At 35.6% G+C, this 21,664-nt stretch overlaps 1 protein-coding gene across 3 annotated transcripts in view; it reads right to left on the bottom strand.

The window, feature by feature from the left end:
* OSBPL1A (oxysterol binding protein like 1A) overlaps window positions 1-21,664 on the bottom strand; it is a 286,161-nt gene that overhangs the window by 180,249 nt on the left and 84,248 nt on the right. For all 3 annotated transcript variants that reach the window (XM_078153459.1, XM_020968688.2, XM_078153458.1), the window contains exons 13-14: window positions 20,079-20,204; window positions 14,849-14,930 (exon numbers count right to left, since the gene is read on the bottom strand). In XM_078153459.1, the coding sequence (XP_078009585.1) occupies window positions 14,849-14,930; window positions 20,079-20,204 (208 nt within the window). The remainder of the gene's footprint in view (window positions 1-14,848; window positions 14,931-20,078; window positions 20,205-21,664) is intronic.

Genomic DNA, 21,664 nt, shown 5'->3' with positions numbered 1-21,664 from the left:
GGTTTAGGCAGGGAGGATTTAGGGGGAAAGATAAGTTCTATTTTTGATATATTGAATTTAAGATGTCTATTATACAGTTTAAGATGTCTGAAGGGCAGTTGAAGATGCAAGATTAGAGGTCAGCAGAGAGACTGGGGAAGGAAAGGCAGATTTGGTAATCTTAACCATAGAGATAGTAATAGAATTCGTGGGAGCTAGTTGAAATAATTAACAACTTTAGCAAAGTGGCAGGATATAAAATGAAGCCACATAAATCATCAGCATTTCTTTATATAACCAACAAAGTCCAACAGCAAATGGAAGGAGAAATTCCATTTAAAAAACTACAGATAGGGGCAGTGAGGTACCAGCCCTGGAGTCAGGAGGACCTGAGATCAAATACAGCCTCTCTTGATACTTACTAGCTGTGTGACCCTGGGCAAGGCACTTAACCTCAACTGCCTAAAAATTTAAAAAAATTAAAATTAAAATAACTATAGATAATATAAAATATTTGGGAGTCTACTTAACGAGAAAAACCCTGGAACTAAATGAACACAATTAGAAAACTTTTCACACAAATAAAATCAGAACTAAACAATTAGAAAAACATCAACTGCTCACAGGGAGGCAGACCAATATGACAAAAGTGACAATTCTACTGAAATTAATTTACTTATTAAGTGCTACACCAATCAAACTACCAAAAATTATTTTATACAGCTAGAAAAAATTCATAACAAAATTCATGTGGAAGAACAAAAGGTCAAGAAGATCAAGGGAATTAATGGAAAAAAATGCAAAGGAAGATGACCAAGCTGCATCAGACCTCAAACCATATTATAAAATGGTAATCATCAAAACTATGTGGTACTGGCTAAGAAATAGAGTGGTGGATCAGTGGAATACGTTAGGTATGCAAGACACAGTAGTCAATGACAATAGTGATCTACTATTTGATAAACCCGAAGACCCCAGCTTCAGGGACAATAACTCACTATTTGATAAAAACTGCTGGAAAAACTGAAAACAGTATGGCAGAAACTAGGCAGACCAACATCTTACACTATATACCAAGATAAGGTCAAAATGGGTACAAGATTTAGACATAAAGGGTAATACCATAAGCAAATTAGGAGAGCAAGGAATAGTTTACCTGTCAGATCTATGGAGAAGGGAAGAATTTACAACCAAACACGATGAAATTCAAAACGGACAATTTTTATGTTATTAAATTCAGAAGATTTTGCACAAACAAAAGCAATACAACCAAGATTAGAAAGGAAAGCAGAAAGCTGGGAAACAACTTTTACAGCAAGTGTCTCTAAGTGGCCTCATTTCTCAAATACACAGAGAACTGAGTCAAATTTATAAGAATACAAGTCATTCCCCAATTGATAAATGGTCAAAGGATATGAACAGGCAGTTTTCAGATGAAGAAATCAAAGCTATCTGTTAGTCACATGAAAAAACGGGGTAAATCACTATTGATTAGAGAAATGCAAATTAAAATAACCTCACACCTATCAGATGGGCTAATAAGGCAGAAAAGGAAAATGAAAAATATTGGAAGAGATGTGGAAAAACTGGGATACTAATGCATTGTTGGAGGAGTTGTGAACTGATCCAACCATTCTCGAGAGCAATTTGAACTATGCCCAAAGGGTTATAAAAATGTGCATACCCTTTGATCCAGCAATACCATTACTAGGTCTATAGCCCAAAGAGATCATACAAATGGGAAAAGGACCCACATGTACAAAAATATTTATAGCAGCTCTTTTTGTGGTGGTGAAGAATTGGAAATTGAGGGGATGTCCATTAACTGGGGAATGGCTGAAAACAAGGTGTGGTATATGAATGTAATGGAATACTATTACGCTATAACAAAATGATGAGCAGGCTGATTTTAGAAATACCTGGAAAGACTTGTATGGACTGATCCTGAGTGAAGTGAGCAGAACCAGGAGACCGTTGTACCCAGTAACAGCAACACTGTATGATGATCAACTATGAATGACTTTAGCAATACAACATTCCAAGACAATTCCAAAGGATTCATAATGAAAAATGCTATCCATCTCCAGAGAAAGAACTGATTGATGAAGGCTGAATGTAGATTGAAGCATACTATTTTTAGTTTATTTGTTTGCTTTTTTTTCCTTTGGTCTATTTCTTTTTTCACAACATGATTAATATGGAAATGGTTTTACATTATTGCACATATATAACCTATATTAAACTGCTTACTCTCTTAAGGAGAGAGGAAGGCAGGGAGAGAGGAAGAAAGTTTGGAACTCAAAATATTTAAAAAATAAATGTTAAAAATTATCAATTGGAAAAAATAAAATACCATTTAAAATATTATTTATTATATAGCATGGATCTCTGAGAAAGGGAAGAATACTAGGAAAAATTTAGGTCATTTAAAAACAAAAGATACCAATAAAATTATTTTTAAAAATAATAAAGTTAACAGGGATGAATGAACAAAGTAGTTGTTTTCTTCCAGATGCCAAAAATGTAGTAAAAATAGCATTCAATGTCTATCCATTTGGATGAGTAGACAAAAAAAGGAAAATTACAAATGCTAGAGAGGCTGGGAGCAAACAGCCACTCTTAACACTCTGTTGGTGAAAAACAAAACAAAAAAAGGGGGGGGCAGCTAGGTGGCTCAGTGGATACAGCACTGACCCCGGAGTCACGAGGATCTGATTTCAAATCCAGTCTCAGACCAGATACTTAATACTTACTAGCTGTGTGACCCTGGACAAGTCACTTAACCCCACTGCCTAGCAAAAACAAACAAACAAAAAACCAAAACAAAACACTCTGTTGGTGAACTGTTAATGGTTTAGCCATTCTGGAAGGACATTTGGAAAAATGACCAAAAAATAACTAAACTGATCACGTCTTCTGACCTAGAAATACTACTGCTCCTAGGCCTAAACCCCAAAAGATGAAAGTAAAGGGAAAACAAAGAAAAGGGTTCACTAAAGCATTTTTAAAGACAAAAAAGAAGGAAAGCTAGAAGGAAACACAGGAAACATGCAGAACAGTTTTGAAAGTTATACACACTGAATTTATTGTGTACTTAAATGGAAAGAACAGGCTGTATGTAACAGATATTCAGTTTCATGTACAACCCTATTTTTCTGTTATGCTTTGTTTATGGAAATGCTCATTTTTTAAGTTCAGAATTTTTGAAAATTTAATTAAAAGAATTTACCTATTGCCTAATAGATAAAGTTTATAAATCACTAAGTCTAATATTCAAGGCTGTCTATAATTTTTATTGAACCAATTTTTCCCTACTCTCCTATATGAACCATATATCCCTTAGCTAAACTAATTAGCTTATCAATCAAATACATCCTATACTTTCCTGCCCTGGTAATTATGCTTCTGTTTTTCTTCCTTGCAGAAGAATCCTCTTCCCCATATCTTAGTCTTTTTAAAATGTTACACATATTTCAAGTATCAGCTCAAATGCTGGGACTCCATGAAGATTTCCCTGATTATTTCACATACGTACATACGTACATACATACATACATACATACATACCTTTGCACAAAATCACAGATCTTTTGAAGTACTAAAGCACTGGGGAGATGATTTTCATTACAATATATACACTGCATTCAACATTTCAACAAACATTTATTAAGCAACTACTACATGCCAAGGCACTGTTCTAGATACTACAAGACAATGATCAATGAGATGCTGTCCCTCAATCTGAAAAAGCCTACAGTCTAACAAAGGCAATATCAGGTAAAAAAATAATTATAACACGAAGTAGAATATGCCAAGTGAACAGAAGAGAAACAAAGTATTATGACATGTTTTGGAAGAAGAGATTAATCCTACTTGAGATATTCCAAATCTTTTACCTGGCAACCAAAGGCTTTCTACACTTGGAAAACGCCCACCTTCTTTCCAGCCTTATACCATTCCTCACTACTCCCCAAACAGGCACTGGGCTTTCTCAAGTCCATTCCTTTAGCTTGGTTATTCCCTATTCTTGGAGCATTCTCTGTTCCCCCACTTCACCTGATGATTTCCTATCCCCCAATACTAATCTTTGCTGTGGAGCCTTCCCTGATCTCCTTGATTGGTAATGTGAGATGTAAGAAATGATTATATTTCCACATAAGGAAATTGAGAGAAAAATAGCACTGGTTCAGGAGCTTCAAGAACCAGCTAAAATGGGTGAAACTGGTTGTCTAATTAAAGAGGCAGGAAGCAGGACCAAGGTTAAGCTTTACTTAGAGTGCACACATTCGAAATTTACCAAGGGAACATGTGGAGGGAGTTTGGGGAAATTTGTTACCTGTGCTGACTTCTACCAATGAAAGTCAGCTAGGAGGGACTTTGTGGCCCAGAATAAGGATATAAGGATTGCTCTCGCTTCTGTAGTGTGTGCGCACTCATCTCAAGTTCCACACCCACTTCCTGCAGGAAGCATATTAAAGGTTTCACTACTTCACTCATCCTGAGTCTGTCCAACTTACTGTGCTTATTTGGGCAACAGTGGTTATTTCCAACTAACTTTTGCCTCAAGATCTCACAAAACACTTTACCTTATAATTCTAATATAGTCACCATGTAATATTATATACTACAGTCAACTAGGCTGCAAGCTCATTTAGGGTAGGGACTGTGTCCAAACTAAACTAAATTAAATCTTTACTCTGTTAAGAAAAGTTCTCTCAGCTCCCATGCAAGTACTCAGGCTAAGGGAATGCTGAATAAAAAAGAGGCTTGCTTTACTTTTTTTTTGCTCTGAATTTTTAAAAAAAATTATTAATTTTAGTTTTCAACATTCACTTCATAAGATTTTGAGTTCCAAATTTTCTCCCCATCTTTCCTCCCCCTTCACCCAAGACGATGTGTAAACTGATATAGGCTCAACATATACATCCATATTAAACCTATTTTCACATTAGTCATGTTGTAAAGAAGAATTAGAAATGGGAAAAACCATGAGAAAGAAGAAACAAAATAAAAGAGTAAATAATACGCTTCGATCTGCATTCAGATTCCATAGTTCTTTCTCTGGATGTGGATAGCATTTTCCATCATGAGTCTTTTGGAGTTGTCTTAGATCCTTGCATTGCTATGAAGAGATGAGTCTATCAAACATAATGTGACTATTACTATGTACAATGTTCTCCTGATTCTGCACACTTCACTCAATATCAGTTCATATAAATCTTTCCAGGTTTAAGAATAGGCTTTATTGCAATAATCATCAAGACTACTTGGTACTGGCTAAGAAACAGAGTAGTGGATCAGTGGAATACGTTAGGTATGCAAGACACAGTAGTCAATGACAATAGTGATCTACTATTTGATAAACCCAAAGACCCCAGCTTTTGAGATAAGAACTCACTCTTTGACAAAAACTGCTGGGAAAACTGGACAAGAGTATGGCAGAAACTAGGCATAGACCAAAGTCTTACACCATATACCAAAATAAAGTCAAAATGGGTTCATGATTTAGCTACAAAGGCTAATACTATAAGCAAACTGGGAGAACAAGGAATAGCTCACCTGTCAGATTTATGGAGAACAGAAGAATTTATGCCCAAACAGGAGATAGAGAACATTATGAAATGCAAAATGGATAATTTTAATCACATTAAATTGAAAAGTTTTTGCACAAAGCCAACACAACCAAGATTAGGAGAAAAAGAGAAAACCAGGAAAGAATTTTTACAAACAGTGTCTCTGATACGGGCCTCATTTCTAATATAGAGAACTAAGTCGAATTTATAAGAATACAAGTCATTCCCCAATTGATAAATGATCACAGGATATGGACAGGAAGTTTTCAGACAAAGAAATTAAAGCCATCTATAAGTCATATGAAAAAATGCTCTAGGGGGCACCTAGGTGGCGCAGTGGATAGAGCGCTGGCCTTGAAGTCAGGAGGACCTGGGTTGAAATCTGGCCTCGGACCAAACACTTGACACTTACTAGCTGTGTGACCCTGGGCAAGTCACTTAACCCCAACTGCCCAAAAAAATAAAAAAGAAAATAAAAAGAAAAAATGCTCTACATCACTATTGATTAGAGAAATTCAAATCAAAACAACTCTGAGGTACCATATCATACTTATCAGATTGGCCAACATGACAAAACAGGAAAATGATAAATCCTGGAGAAGACATGGGAAAATTGGAACACTAATGCATTGTTGGTGGAGTTGTGAACTGATCCAACCATTTTGGAGAGCAATTTGGAACTATGCTCAAAGGGTTATAAAAATGTGCAGGCGCTTTGACTCAGCAATAGCACTTCTAGGGCTGTATCCCAAAGAGATCATACAAACAGGAAAAGGACCCACATACACAAAAATATTTATAGCAGCTCTTTCTCTGGTGGCAAAGAATTGAAAATTGAGGGGATGCCCAATTGAGGAATGGCTGAACAAGCTGTGGTATATGAATGTAATGGAATACTATTATGTTATAAGAAATGATTAAGGGGCAGCAAGGTGGTGCAGAGGACAGAGCACCAGCCCTGAAGTCAGGAGTACCTGAGTTCAAATCTGGCCTCAGACCAAACACTTGACACTTACTAGCTGTGTGACCCTGGGCAAGTCACTTGACCCCAAATGCCTGAAAACAAAAACAAAAACAACAAAAAAAGAAATGATTAGCAGGTAGACTTCAGAAAAACCTGGAAAGATTTGTATGAAATAATGCTGAGTGAAGTGAGCAGAACCAGGAGAACACAGTACACAGCAATAGCCACCATGTGCGATGACTAACTTTGATAAACTTAGCCCTTTTCAACAATGGAAAGATATCCAAAAGTCTCATGAAGGAAAACGTTATCCACATCCAGAGAAAGAACCAGGAGTTTGAATGCAAACTGAAGCATACTATTTGCTCTTTTTTTTCCTTCTGTTCTGTTTTGTTTCCTCTTTCTTGTGCTTCCTCCTATTGGTTCTAATTCTTCCTTAAAACAGGATTAATATGTAAAAAAAGAATAGGCTTGTAGAGTACAAGAAGGACTTGTACTCTAAAGTCATAAACAATCAAAACTTCTTCCCTTTCCAGTCAGACTTCATAACCTACAGAGTCCTCTTGATTTATAGCACTGCCATGGGGTTGAAGTCCACTTTCCCCACCTCCACCATAACCCTGAGAAAATTATTCAGGGTCACTTGGAGAACTCATCTCTCCCTCTAAACCTGTACAATCCACATAATTCAGAACACTAAGCTACCACTCTGCTTGCTTTAGGAGCTTCTCTGCTGAAGAGATCCAAGCTCAATGGTCCAGGAACTCACCCTTGGCACTGCCATTCCTACTGCCTGCTTGGATTCCTGTAGCTCCAGGTTTTACCCAGAAACTCCTTGCTGCTGCCTTTAACCTCTACCATCCTAACCGCTACCATTGCTAGGTGGCTCCCAGGAGGGATCTTGGAAATGCACAGGCTTTACCTCCAAGAAACTAAGTCTATGTATACAGCCTCCTCTCCTCTCTGTAACTCCCAGTTCTTGTTTTTAGTATTCATTTGTTTCTGATCTCCTTCTCACAGGACAAGTCCAAGGGTATAACCCAAGTATATAAACTGGATCAATCATCCTTCACTGGTATTAAGAAGGCAAGGAAGTACCCAGGGCCAGATGAATTCACATCACATATTTATCAAGGAGTTAATCCTTTCAGGGGAATAGCATCTCCTCAAAGAAACAAAAGAAAGCTGGGGGTAAGGGGGACTTTCCCAGGCTCCTCCTGGGCATGCTGTCTACAAATGCATAACTCTTTCTGTTGCCAGTAACCAAAAGACAATTTTACTACCATATGAAATACCCCTTTAAACATACTCCTAATAAAAAGCTAAAAACCACAGATAATGCCCTAGTTTCCTGTGTAAGAAATCCACTGGATAAGGTGGCTAACTTTTGTTTAACACTTGTACTCAAAGTTCTAAAGACAAAACAATCATCCTCCAAAGTCCTATAAGCTTCAACAAGAATATAAGTTACAAAAAAGTTATAATTAACATTTGCATTTGCTAAATTAATCCAGCTTTAGTATATATCTTATCATACACGGTCAATTAGAGGACAATACGACAAATATTTGCAATAAAAGAACAAAATGGAAGGTGGCTTCGATACCCACAGAACAGCTCTGTAGAAAAGACAAAAATAGAATTCAAGACTACAGAAATAGCTATGAGAAAAGTGTTTGGTAACACCACTTATATTCTGCTGTCCCTGCCACCTGTTCAACTTCCCTTCACTGTCACTCCCATAAAAGGACTGTGCCATAGGGCAAAGGTCAGCATCTTCAGATATAACAAATTTGTATGGTTAAAAAAAAAACCATGTAATTCTTAAGGTGACATAAGCGGCTCCTGCAATATGTGTTCTAAGGAACACTGTAACTAGAAACCCCTGTATCAAAGATCAAAGATGAGCAGGATATGCACTGGGGAAAAATATCAGACTGAGCAGGACATGATTCCAGCACGGTGGATTCTGCTTTCATATACTTAAGAGTGGGGCTGGGGGCATAAATGGGGTGTTTGTAAGAACAGAAAGAATGACAGGAAAAGAAGGTGAAGAAAGTTATTTCAGATGAAAGGAATATTATTTCTATGTTAGGGACAGAGGCATGTCTGTTTTATATAAATTTCATTCCACTTAAACTTCTGGCCATAAAGGCAGTCAGCAGCAACTCACAAAATAATCATATTGGACAAACACCTAAGCTGCAGTTTCTATGCTAATTATATTTGCTTTAGCTCATCAAAATGAAACATTATTTTTATCCCCTTGACTGCAGAACTATAGACTTTTTTCAGTCTTTTTCTGTTACATCTTCCAAAGAGAGAAACCAAATCTTGACTTATTCAGGTGCAAGTAATATAACTTGTGGATTATTCATTCTCTTCTCAACCCTTTTTAACCTGGCTTTTGGTCCCTTCTCATCCACTTTAAGAAAACTATTCACTTTTAAGGTCACCAATAACTAACTACCAATTCCAATGACCTCTTTTCCATCCTTACCCATCCTTTTCCATGAACCCTCTGAAGGTTTTTCAAATATTGGCCATTCCCTTCTAATTGATTCTCCTCCACTAGTTTTACAGATATCAAACTATTGGTTTTCCAACTCCATAACGATTCCTTTATTTCATCATCTTTCCAGTCCCTTAATGTAGGTGTCTTGATCCTCTCCTTTTCTCTCTCTTGGAAATTTTATCCACTCCACTAGCTTCACTACCACATTCCACATATCTCCACCTCGACCTCTCTTTTCTGAACTTCACACAATAGATCCATCTGCCTGGAGCAGATGATTATTTTTTCCACCAACAGCTCATTGATTTCAGCCCCCAATGTTGCTCCCTCACACACACAAAATGGCTTGGTCTTCTGATTTCATTTCTATCTATTCTACCTCCAACAATCCCTGTCTCTCTTATCTGAAGATTCCAAATGTACCCTTAACTTCTCTTATCTATTCAGCTTCCAATTCCTCTCAATTACACTGCTTCAAAAGGTCTCCAATGTGGCCTCAGACCAAACACTTGACACTTACTAGCTGTGTGACCCTAGGCAAGTCACTTAACCCCAACTGCCTAAAAACTAAAAAAAACAAAAAACAAAAACAAAAGGTCTCCAATGTATGCTCTCCATTTTAGTTCCGCTTGTACTACTTTAATATTGACCCTCAGCATTGCCCACCTGAACTATTGCCACAGTCTCCCTCAAGGTTATGCAAATGTGTGTGCACAGCTGGGAGCAAGAGGAAGTGGGTGCCTTCCTTCTTCAATTCCTATTCACATTCTGACACTTCCATAAGGCTCTGATATAGGAGAAAAAAGGAAACAAATTTAATGATGTAATCACCCCACAGCAAACTTCTACGGCTCTTCTATGAAGGTGTCCCATACTCCCTCTAGCACTGCCTCATCTACTCCAGTGGCACTTCTCCTCAGAGGAGCCAAGTTCTTGTTGGAATCAAGCAAGCTGACTCATTCCTGCCCCCTGCTTCTTCCAAGGGAAAAATCAACTATACATTTTTCCACTTTAACTTTTTCTCCCCTCTCTTTTCTATAGTGCAGCCCACAGAATGCATTTGGTATTGGCAAAGAAGGCAAAAAAAGTTATTCAACCTCTTGTCATTCATGGCTAAGCATAGGACTTGGGGGAGGGGGCAATGTTCACGTGGAAAGATGCTTTTTTAAAATCCAAAATATAAGGCTGAAAAGATTGCTCTAAGTTTTAGAAGAAGGGAAAGAGTGTGGTTAAAATGAATTCTAGGCAAAGTGTATTTTTTAAGCAATTAATTTTTAATTTTTAAAAATTAAGTTTAATTGAATTTTAGTTTCTTTATTTTGTTTGATAAATAAAAATAATGTCCTTTATGATTGAGATATAACTTACTGAGAACACTGCAAGCTCAGAGCCAGGAGAGGCTATGGGGCTGCCAGCAATTGGATGAACTTCCACCATACAAAGAGTTCTTTGTTTGTTTTTAACTGAGCACTACTGTAGTAGCAGGAGAAGTTGGTGGTGGCAGCAGGCACTTTTTAAATGAGCAAGATGAAATGGCAGTTGGAGTAGGAGACCAGAAACTGAAAAACCAAGTATTGAAGCAAAGCTTCCTGGGGGTTGAACACATAATCTGTGGGGCCACTGCCTGCAGCCACAGCACCAGAAGCCTGGAAGCTACTGCTGGAGCCTAAGGTACTATAGTTGTGCCCACTTTCAACAACCACAATGAGCCAGGGGTTGCTGACCTTTTCATTTCTAAGAAGAGGGAGTACCAGACTATGATTCACAGCCTTTACTTCCTTACTTTTACTCTCTACCTAAGTTGAGCAGAAGCTGATTCCAAAACTTACTCTGTCCTGAAAAGTTATTTGTCCAACTTCTGTTTAAATGATTTGACTTTTTTTTTCCAGTAGAAATTCAACTGATATAACTGCTATTGCACTGCGTGTTTTCTTACTTGAAAACATGGGAATGATAGCAGGGAGACAATGCTTCTGTGTTAGTGCAGAAAGGACTACTTCTGGTTCTAAATTATGTGATCCTATGCTCTTGGAATAAGAGCAACACAAAATGGTGCTTTAGAGAGGTGGTCTGGGATTAGGGTACAGAAAAACTGGAGGGGGCAGAAGTCTAGATTCTGGGATAACAGGAAGCTATTATAAGAGTCTGTGCATTAAACTGAACTGTCAGGGCAAGAAGAATAAGAAATAAAAACCGTAATCCTCATGTGACTGCTGTTTCATTGAACTCAAAGCCAATAATTACTACTCCAAGATCTGGACTTTTTCCGTAGGCATCTTAAAAAGTCATTAGCAAACTATATCAGCTATGTGGAACAGGATGGGGTGTACGTGGGTTTTTTTTAAGGAACACATGGTACAAGTTTATTCTGTGCAATTTTTTTGGCAGTAAAGTCAAACCAGTTAATTCCTCTTATAAAATCTGTGCTATAACCATAATTCCCCATTTTCATTTATGTGAAAAAAAACCTTAACCTAAATCCATAATTTAGATTATATTTTTTATTCTGAATCAGACCTTTCAGTAGTCAGTGTTTGGAATTAAGTTTTGAGCAACCACATTACATTTTAATGTAGGTACATATCAGTATCAGAGAGGATTGTGCATTTTTGCTTTTTTTTAAATGAGTAGTAATAAAACAGTACATACGACAGAAATATTGCCATCCATTTCTTCATTAGACATCTTGTCAAAAGTTTCCCAGTTTTAAATACCGAAAATTCAAAACACCTGCTAGCTTATTAAACACACTTTGAAAAGTATGTTATACTTTAGTTTCATATGAGTAAGAAAGTAACCTTTATAGAAACAAAAATTTTTAAACTGACAATCAAAAGAAAACTTTGCACCTTAAAACTTTTAAACAAAATATTAAGTTCATGCCCCTTTCACTATGAAAATAATATATTTCCACACAGCATAATTCTAAGCAAAACATTTTCTCCAATTCAAACACAAGTTATTCATATACCATAATCTAAATACACAAATGATTCAATGTTAACTTTTTATTAATACTCCAAATAATGCAGAAAGCATTCCTAACTTTAATACAGAGCAACACACATGTGGTATTTATCTCTGGGCTCACTTTTCTAACTTCCATCAGCACATACTGGCTGGATCTCCCAGAGAGTGACGAGAATGTCTCTCATCACAGAGTCACAAATGTAAACCTGAGGGGCTGGTGGTGGTATTTTCTAGTACTATCACTCACTAGCAACAACCAGTTTCCCCTGCACCAAAAAACAACACAAACCTAACAAAACACTTTTCAATTAACAAGCCAAAGTTTTATTTTGTTTTTTTTTTGGTTAAGCAATGGGAGTTAAATGACTTGCCCAGGGTCACACAGCTAGCAAGTGTTATGTGTCTGAGGCCACATTTGAACTCAGGTCCTCCTGAATCCAGGGCTGGTGCTCTATCCACTGTGCCATCTAGCTGCCCCAACAAGCCAAAGTTAATAAACTTTTAAATACATATAAAGTCTAGGGGAAAGTGGGCTCAAGCTTAGAGATAACATGTGGTAAAGGAATAACTCACAGTTCCAGGTTGTTGGATATCTTCAGGAAGCTCCCTAGAGCATATGCAGTTCTCTGTTTCAGATATCAGGAAAGATGTTTTTGTACCAACTTTTCTTACTACATTACCCAATAAATAATCCTGTCTGAAAGCTAATTAACTTTGGCTGGCTAGTAATCAATAAGGAGCACAACTGATGGGTACTCATGATTCACAGTATTAGAAATTGCTCCAATCCTTCAGCCCACAACCAATCTACTAAATAATAATAATAAGCTTTCCTATTATACAATGGCATTCTATGAATTTGGTGTTTTAAAAGTTCAGTAAGAATAAGGAGTGTTAAGTATTATTATGTTTTCTACCAGGTAACCACCAAACTGAATAAATTGTTCTATTTATGTTGTTGCTCAGTTTTTTCAATCATGTCCAATCCTTCATAACCCCGTTAGGGATTTTCTTGGCAAAGATACTGAAGTAGTTTGCCATTCCTTCTCCAGCTCATTTTCCAGATGAGGAAACTGAGGCAAACAGGGTTAAGTGACTTGCCCAGGGTCACACAGCTAGTAAGTGTCTGAGGCCATATTTAAACTGACATTAAAACACAGACACGTTTGTATAAACATATATACTTATTCTCAAATATGTACATAGGTACGTACGTATATACACACATCTAGGTATATACATATATACACATAGCCACCCACATACACACACTTCACTTTATGTTAAATTCTATTTCCTTACTTTCCTTACTGCTATGGTAAGAAAGATAATAGTGGGAGTTAGTTAAATTCTTTCATCTGGATAGTATAATCATGTGTGATACATTAATGGACTTCCCATTAAAAAGCCAGAGTGATTTAAAACTCTAAAATGCATCATCTTAATAATTATGTTTTATTTTGATGGCAAACATGAAAACTCAAAAGATTAAACTAGAAAGCAACTTTCCTCAACGGGCAGTAACTAAAAAGAACTTTTGTTTCAAAAATAGTTCCAAATCTACAAAAAAATTTATTTAAAATTATCAAATAAAAATAACTATTTACTTTAAAATTAACTGAATTGTTTGGCAATTACTGCAACAGTCTGTATTAAAATGTAATGTACCTACAACATATGGCTTTGATTATACATGAAACTGCAAAGATTTTGAGATTTTGCCCTAACAAAATGAATGCATCTAGGATAAGAAGGAAGTATTTAATGGGGAAAAAATATTTTCATCAAATTTATCTGATAGGGGTTTGGTATCCAAGATACATAATAATTAACAATCACATATATGATCAAAAGTCATTCCTCAATAAAAAAGTGGTCAAGGGATAAAAACAAACAGTACTTAAAAGAAGAATTGAAAATTATTAATAATCACATGAAAGAATGTTCTAATCACTAAAAACAAGAGAAATGCAATTCAAAGCAACTCTAAGGTTTCACCTCACACCCTGAAAATTGGCAAGGATAACAAAAAATGGGAATAGTTGATGTTGGAAGGGCAGTGGGAGAAAAAGACACACCCATGCATTATGGGTGGAGCTGTGAATCAGTACCATTATTCTGAAAAGTTATTTGGAATTATGCAAATAAAGAGACTAAAATGTTTGTACCTTTTTACCCACAGATTCCATTACTAGACTTATACCTCAAGGAGGCCATTCATAAGAAGAAAATTCCTATATATAAATCAAAATATTTATAGCAGCACTTTTAGTGATAGCAAAGAACTGGAAACAAAGCAGATATCCATCACCTGGGGAAGCTAAACAAATTGTGGTACATAAAAGAAATAGAATATTACTCTGCTGTAAGAAATGATGAATGTGATGAATAAGCATAGGAAAAACTTATATGAGCTAATACAGAGTGAAGCGAACAGCAAAAAAAATATATACACACACATAATGACTACAACAATGTAAATGGAAAGAACCGCAAAATAATCACAAGTGAAATTTGCAAAATTATAAAGAACAAGCGTGTCTTGAAAGGAGAGATATGAGAAGACTTGTCCAACCACTTCTTTGCAGATGTGGAGATCCACAAGTGCTGCACATTGCACATATTTTCAAACTTTCTCAATGTATCGATCAGTAATGCTGATTTTTTTCTCTCTTCCTCTTTTAAAATTTACTTTTAAAGAAACACTATATTATACAGGACGGTTCTCAGGGAGGAGTAAGGATTCTGGAGGGAACTATGGTGATGTTATAAGAATATATCAATAAAAACTTATTTTAAAAAATGTATTGAATGCCTACCCCACCTCCCTCCCCCTCTTTTTTTTACCTTTAGCCATGTCACACTCCTTAATCATTTGGAAAAAGTTGGAAATCTCTCTATCTAGTCTCTGTTGGCATTCTTGTGCTTTCTGGAAATAAAATCAAGGATAATAAAATGAAAACATGTTTAGAGAAAGGCTTTATTTACTCCTCTTACCTTAATTACTTATCAATTTATCAATTTAGGTTAAGGTCTTTCACAGCTCTAAATTAATTAACATTAATAAAATATACACAATACAAACTTCTATATACAGAAATTATATCTGCCTTGAGACAGACAGATGTACAACATGCACAACACAAACTTAGATATATAGAAATCATATCTACCTTGAGCTAGCTAACTAGAGGCATATACACAGATATAACCACATGAAACCTATAGCTATCTGTCTCTCTCAGGTAGATATAATTTCTGTACATAGAAGCTTGCAGTGTACAAATACATGTTCTATGTATATCTATATATCTCTATTTCTCTATCTCCTTAAACTCTGTTAAAAGCAGTTCCACACATATTTAAGATGAATTAAAGATGGAATTCTTAATTTGTTTTACAAACAGTTTTGGCACAAGTTATTAACATTAATAAGAAATGACACTTTAAAAATAGATTTAAAGTGCTGTGTTTTTTGTAACCTACAGATGGTACTAACATTTGGAAACCATAAGTTGATTTTACTGCAGCATCCTATGTACATACAACTCCCACCTAACTAGTCCAATGAGGATACTATCCAAGCAAGACAAAGCTTGAGAAAAAGAGAAAAATGTCGATTTTAGAAAGAAATCTTCATTTTACTTGGGAACTCTGCACATCAAGATGCCTAAAAGCAACACAAAACCAGAATTCTATTTCCTTGAATTATATAATGATGACTGTCATGTCCTCTCTTTTGCAAATTTAAAGGTTCCAAATGAAAATCTAAATTAATTATAAACCTTTTTATTCTTTTGTCACTTTAATGTTACCTCTATTCAGAGGATCCGTATAATGTGAAAGAAAGAATAAATGAGCAAAATTCTATAAATTCTCTTTGTGGTGGAAAAGAAATTGGCATGGTGCTAACTATTAAATGATTCTTAGTAGAGCTATATCATTATATATCCTTCCTACTGTGTACCCCTAATCCTGTCTCACCATTTCCATCAATGAACATCCTGCTGCCCCCAAACTGGCTCCACTCTTGCCCAATGTTTCAAGGTGACATAGATAAGCACCTTTCTCTCCTATTTCATTTCATGCATTTTTAAGCACTAATGAAGTAAGTTTAACCCAACTGATGCAGAATTATTCATGCTGCATTAGTTCCAATACAATTATCTTCTTTAAAAAAAGCCCAATAACTGTAGTGTTCTTTACATTTCCCGATAAGTACTAGCATATAAAAATACTGATTAGGTGAGTTGAGAAAAGGGGGGGACACTTTTTAATTAAAGGCAAAAGCAGAAAAATAGAGTATTTGCTACTTTTTGAGACACGAAGATAAGGGACAAAAAAGGGAAAAGGTCAGTCTGGGGGCAGTTGAAAACATGCGCTGGAACCAAATGCATCACTTTTAATTCATTAGTAGAAAACAGCCACTATCAGTACGTACATATTTAGCCCTTGTGCCCAGTGTCATTCTCCTCTCATTTCCTCTCCATGATAAAAGCAAAAGCCACACTTAGAAGTATACCCTGTCCTCACTTACAGACTATATATGTGTAATAAGTGTGGACATGCCTGAGGTCCTGCCTCAGTCTTGGAAGATATATCCTTAAAGACAAGAAGTGATACAGTCTAATCATCTTTACATAATGGAAGTGATATATACCTTTGCTCCATTTATCCATCTGATGTGTACTGAAAAAGGTTCCTTAATCAATAATTCAATAGTTTTAAAAGGTATCTAAAGAGATCAGCTGGAAAACATTCCAGCTACACGTACAATTTTAATTGAATACAATATGTAATATCTTTGTCCCTGGTATCTTTTCTACTATATTAAGTAGCTTAGGAAAAAAAAAACCAGAACGATATTATGACAGTACGCACACAAAGCACATTCTCCAACTTGCTAGGATTGTCACCAAATGGCAATATATCAGGAAACCTTAAAATTTGTTTACACAGGTGAAAAATTAGGTGTTTGGGACCACTAAGACTTCCTTTTAATTTGTAGTGTCATTTATTCTCTTAGACATTACTTTAATACTATCATTTAAGTCTTATATAATATTCCAATATTGTTAATCATGTAATTTTGAGTTTCCATAAAGGGTCAGCAACCTCAAGTCTATCACTAGAAATCCCACAAAAAATCTCTACTTCTCAGCATCATGAAAAGACAGTGAGTATCCACACAGTGCCTGAACCTTCCTCTGTCTCTTTTTTTCTCCTTTTTAATTTCTAAAATTAAAATGTTCAATATGATGCTATGGCAAAAGCCATAAACTCTGCCTTCCCTTTTGCCCTTAAGGCCCACCTAGAGGTACAAGCCAGAGCCCTGGTCTCAAATGGGACAGATTTAATTGAGGAGTTTAAAGCAGGGAAAGTGTTTAATCTGACAGAGGTTCCTTTTGGAAAGGGACTCACTGAGGCCAAGATAATCACCAAAAGCAAAGTAACCTTCACAATTAGGACATTTTCTCCATTTTCAGGGGAGTTAATTCTTTCCCCAAACTTTCCAATGTTATTTAGAACAGTTTTTTCTATGTGTATTATTTGCCTTTTAGACAAAAGATAGAGGGATACATATTTCTACATAGATTTCTTATATCCCTTAACACCTAATACAATACTTTACATTCTTCATATTTGGTGATAATAGCTCAGCCTTGGGGGTAGGGTGGAGAAATAAGCCTCATTCTGGGTTACTCTTCAGTCCAAAGGATCAATGGAAGCCACAAATCAGTTCTATGATTAATCTGGAGTTCTAGAAGTTCATTTTAGAGTGATCCTAAGGGTCTAAGGACACCCTGAGAATCCACAGGGAAGACCCATACCACCATATATGCCCTAGAACTCACCCGGCCTCTCAGATACTTTCTGCATCAAGCATGGCTTGAGACTAGACTGGACTTTCCAGTTCTCCTCAGCAGACTTCCTAGATCAGCCTCAGACTACTGGGCCAGTTTTAGACTGGTCTCTATAGGAAAGGGGCCAAGGGACTGAATTCGTTAAAAGCTTTCACCTACTGGCATCAAAAGTTTTGCTGGCTATACATTTACAGTCCTTGATGGTAGTAAAAATCTGATAAAACAATTTTGGTTTTAAATAACTTAAAAATTAAGAGCTATCCCCTGGACCTGAAGACAACATAAAATGGATTAGGTGAGTAGTATTTAAGATTTTGGTTAAATCCAATAAACTGAAGACAAAACGAAAAAAGAGACTTAAAGTCTTCAAGATCCATTCTGCCTGGAAAGTTAGTAAGCCATTTAGTTCTGTCCAGTTTCCATTATAAGATGTCTAAATCCTAGTGAAACTCTTGGTATGCTGGGTTGGGTTTTTTTTTTATGTTTTACTGCTTGCTTTACAAGATAATTAGCATAAAAATATTTTATATATTATAAACTGGTTACTGAGTTGAAATATTTATTTAATATTCTACTTTGAAGCTTAAGTGTGATTTTAGTCATACAAATTTAGGGTTATTCCTGACAAACAAAACAGTTTGGCTGAATTTTTTTTCATACTGTGATACTTTATAATAGAGTAACATTGACACTGGTATCTCAAAAGTTATACCAAAAGAACATAACATTTGATAAGTTCTACTAAGCTACAAATGCTTTGAGCACTGGTTTGGCAATGAACATAATGTCTGTAGTTTAAAGACCAGAATAAGTAAGTTGAGAGGCTCGTCACTAGAATGTTCATCAGATGATAAATAATTTTTGCCATTGCAACTCATGAAATTCTCTCTACTAAAGTGAGAAAGCATAGTGAACCTACACAGGTAAAATTAGCATCCCCCCACACAAATGATGGATTATTTTAAGTGCTGATATATGAAATAATATGCTTTAAAAGATAGCATGACTTCAAATTACTGTGTTAGGAAGATTATATACAGGGTCTCCATTTGGTCAATAAGTTATAGAACAAAAGAACCACTAGTAAAAGCAGTTCTTAATAATAATAAGTACAACTGTTACCAGACTGTGAAATAATTCAAGTTCTTTTAATTTTCAAAAAACCAAACAAACAACCAAAAAAACTTGCCAGCCCAATGGCCAAAGCAGTCAAAATGCTTTTTCCATTTGGAAACACTGGTCCTTCTATCAAGGATAGGCAGGAGTATGGTACACTTAAATTCAATAAAGTTGCTTACTCATATACATCCTCTTCTTACTTGCTTAGTATATAAAATAAGAATTAAACATAGTGACTAAGCTTCTATTGTTTGTCACAAGACATTTAATTATCTTTCTTCAGTCCTATTTCTCCTACCCTCTACTCTTAGATGCATGAGAGTAAAGGCAGCATCAAGGCAAAAAAGGCCTACAAAAAAAAACACCTATTTCACTTGAATTAAACATTATGACATTGCTCCAGCACATCAATCACTAAAACAAGGGAAGGCATTGATGTCACATCAGATGAGGACCTTACAAATTAGATACTGACACACTATCTTACCTCTAAGCGATGTAGTTAAAGATTACAAGTGGTTTTAAATGAAACTACCAACCAGGTTGTACATCACTATGGTTGCATTATTTAAACACCAAAATATGCAGTGAAGTCATAAAGGGCAGGAAGGTATACAGTAGTCAGGCTCCCCCTCGTGGCAGAAGTCTTTAGCTAGAATGATAATCAGCCTCTAGCAATACACAACCAAATCAGTCCATTGGGTATATGAATATTTAGATATATTTCATGACAAGACTTGTGATTTCATTGATGTAGGAAACTCCCAGGGAGGAAATTTCCTCCACCAATGGTACTATTCTGCCACTTTTTAATCTTACAGGTTAAATGCCTTGCCTTGGGACAAAAAGAAAATGAGAAGCAGGCCTCAAATTTAGGTCTTCTAACATCAAAACCATCTTTCTGGCCCTTATACCATATAAACTTCTACCAAAGCACTCTGAGAAGTGGATATTACTATAATAGATTCATCAAGAAGGAAAAGGAAAAAATTGTTTCTACCTTTATATAAAAGTCATTTTGGAAAATCTCAACTATTTTGATGTTCTTAAAGTTAGAATTAGCTGAGAATGTAAGGTTATCTTCTTATATTTACCTGTAGAGATTCCCTCAAATCTACTGTAGAAACAGCATCATCTTCCTCTTCATCATCACTTAACTGATCCTGAGAACAGTAGTGAGTACTATATGCAGAATGCTCTTCTATTGCTTCTAGCCAGCTCTGAAGTAAATTAGATACGGAAAAACATTTTCACACACAAAATAGATAATATAACAATTTCACCATCTTAGAAACAAAGAAAAAATTACATGTGGAAAATTAATACTAATGCTTCAAAAAAGAAGCAACTCACAACAAGTCATTTGTCCTTGACATGAATAGATAGGAATTCCTCTAAATACATTTAGAAGGGAAAAAATCTATTTCCTAAATTGACATTTCCATTAATATTATCATTCATAAATACAACTAGAGATTGAATAGTGGGCTCAAAAAAAAGTTGTAGTTAATTATAGAATTCTAAACACCACAAATAAACATATGACGACCCCAGACAGGATTTTAACTATCTATAATTAAAATTGTAAGCACAGCAAATTAAAGACTCTCAATTCGGCGAACTGTTTGCCTAGCACTCTAACTTTTATGATTCTAAAATTACTACTTTCATTAGGCAATGAGAATACTAAGTCTAAAGACCTAGGTCTTGATTACATTTTATTTTCTTTCAATATAATTCAGTCAAATTTTATAAATTTTTTAAATGCTTCTAAGAAATATGTGCACATGAACCTGGTAGTTTGGAGTATTTTATTTCTCAACGACATAGCCAAATTTTGCACTGCTAGACTTAGCACAAATCACTTAATGCTCTTTCATCCTAATTTCTGATGTACAAAAACAAGGACCTGGCTATCTTGCTTTGTAGGAATACAAATATTACAGTAAAGTAGATAAAAACTGAATTTCTGTGAAGGCCATACACACTATTTTCCTATTGATTACTTTTACAAAACTAGAGATATGTTCCCATAGAAACAATCCCCTGAAGAATGTTAACTTTTAGCTGTAAGTTAAGAATATGTTCTAATGGGGCACCAGCCCCATAATAAGGTCATGTAGTACCATTGATTCAAAGTGAGAAAGGACTTTAGAGGTATACTGTGGTATATATAACTTAAGTTACTCACGTGCTTGCTGCAAATGTAAAATCCTCACATGGTTCATATTTCTTGTACTCTGCATAATTTTCATTACTTTCAAACCTCTGCGATCTCTAATTCCATCATTCAGGTCACCCCTAACAAACCAAAAGTCCTCTGATGTTCTGGGATGCCCTGACTCCCAAACTCTACTCACCATTTCCTTTTTTCTAGATTTTTACACTATTTAATAGAGTTAGGCGCAATAATCACACTTTAACAATAAGTACCAATATCTTATATGTTTTGCTCTAGCTTGAAAATTCAGTTAAGTTGAAGACTATAAAATAAGTTAGTTACCTACTTTAATGAATTCTAAATTGTACATATTTGGTTTACTTAGAACAAAGGACTGATTTAATAGGCAAGACACAAGAAGAAGAAAATGTTTAGTATTTTGAAAATAAAATAGGGAAATCATTGAAACAGAAAATTCCTAGTTTTATTAAATAGAAATGCTCATAACAGACTGAAAAA

Source organism: Phascolarctos cinereus, unplaced genomic scaffold (genome assembly GCF_003287225.1).
Source record: "Phascolarctos cinereus isolate Bilbo 61053 unplaced genomic scaffold, phaCin_HiC Scaffold_4;HRSCAF=312, whole genome shotgun sequence".
Taxonomy (NCBI): Eukaryota; Metazoa; Chordata; class Mammalia; order Diprotodontia; family Phascolarctidae; genus Phascolarctos; species Phascolarctos cinereus.
This window is presented reverse-complemented; position numbering and strand designations above follow the sequence as displayed.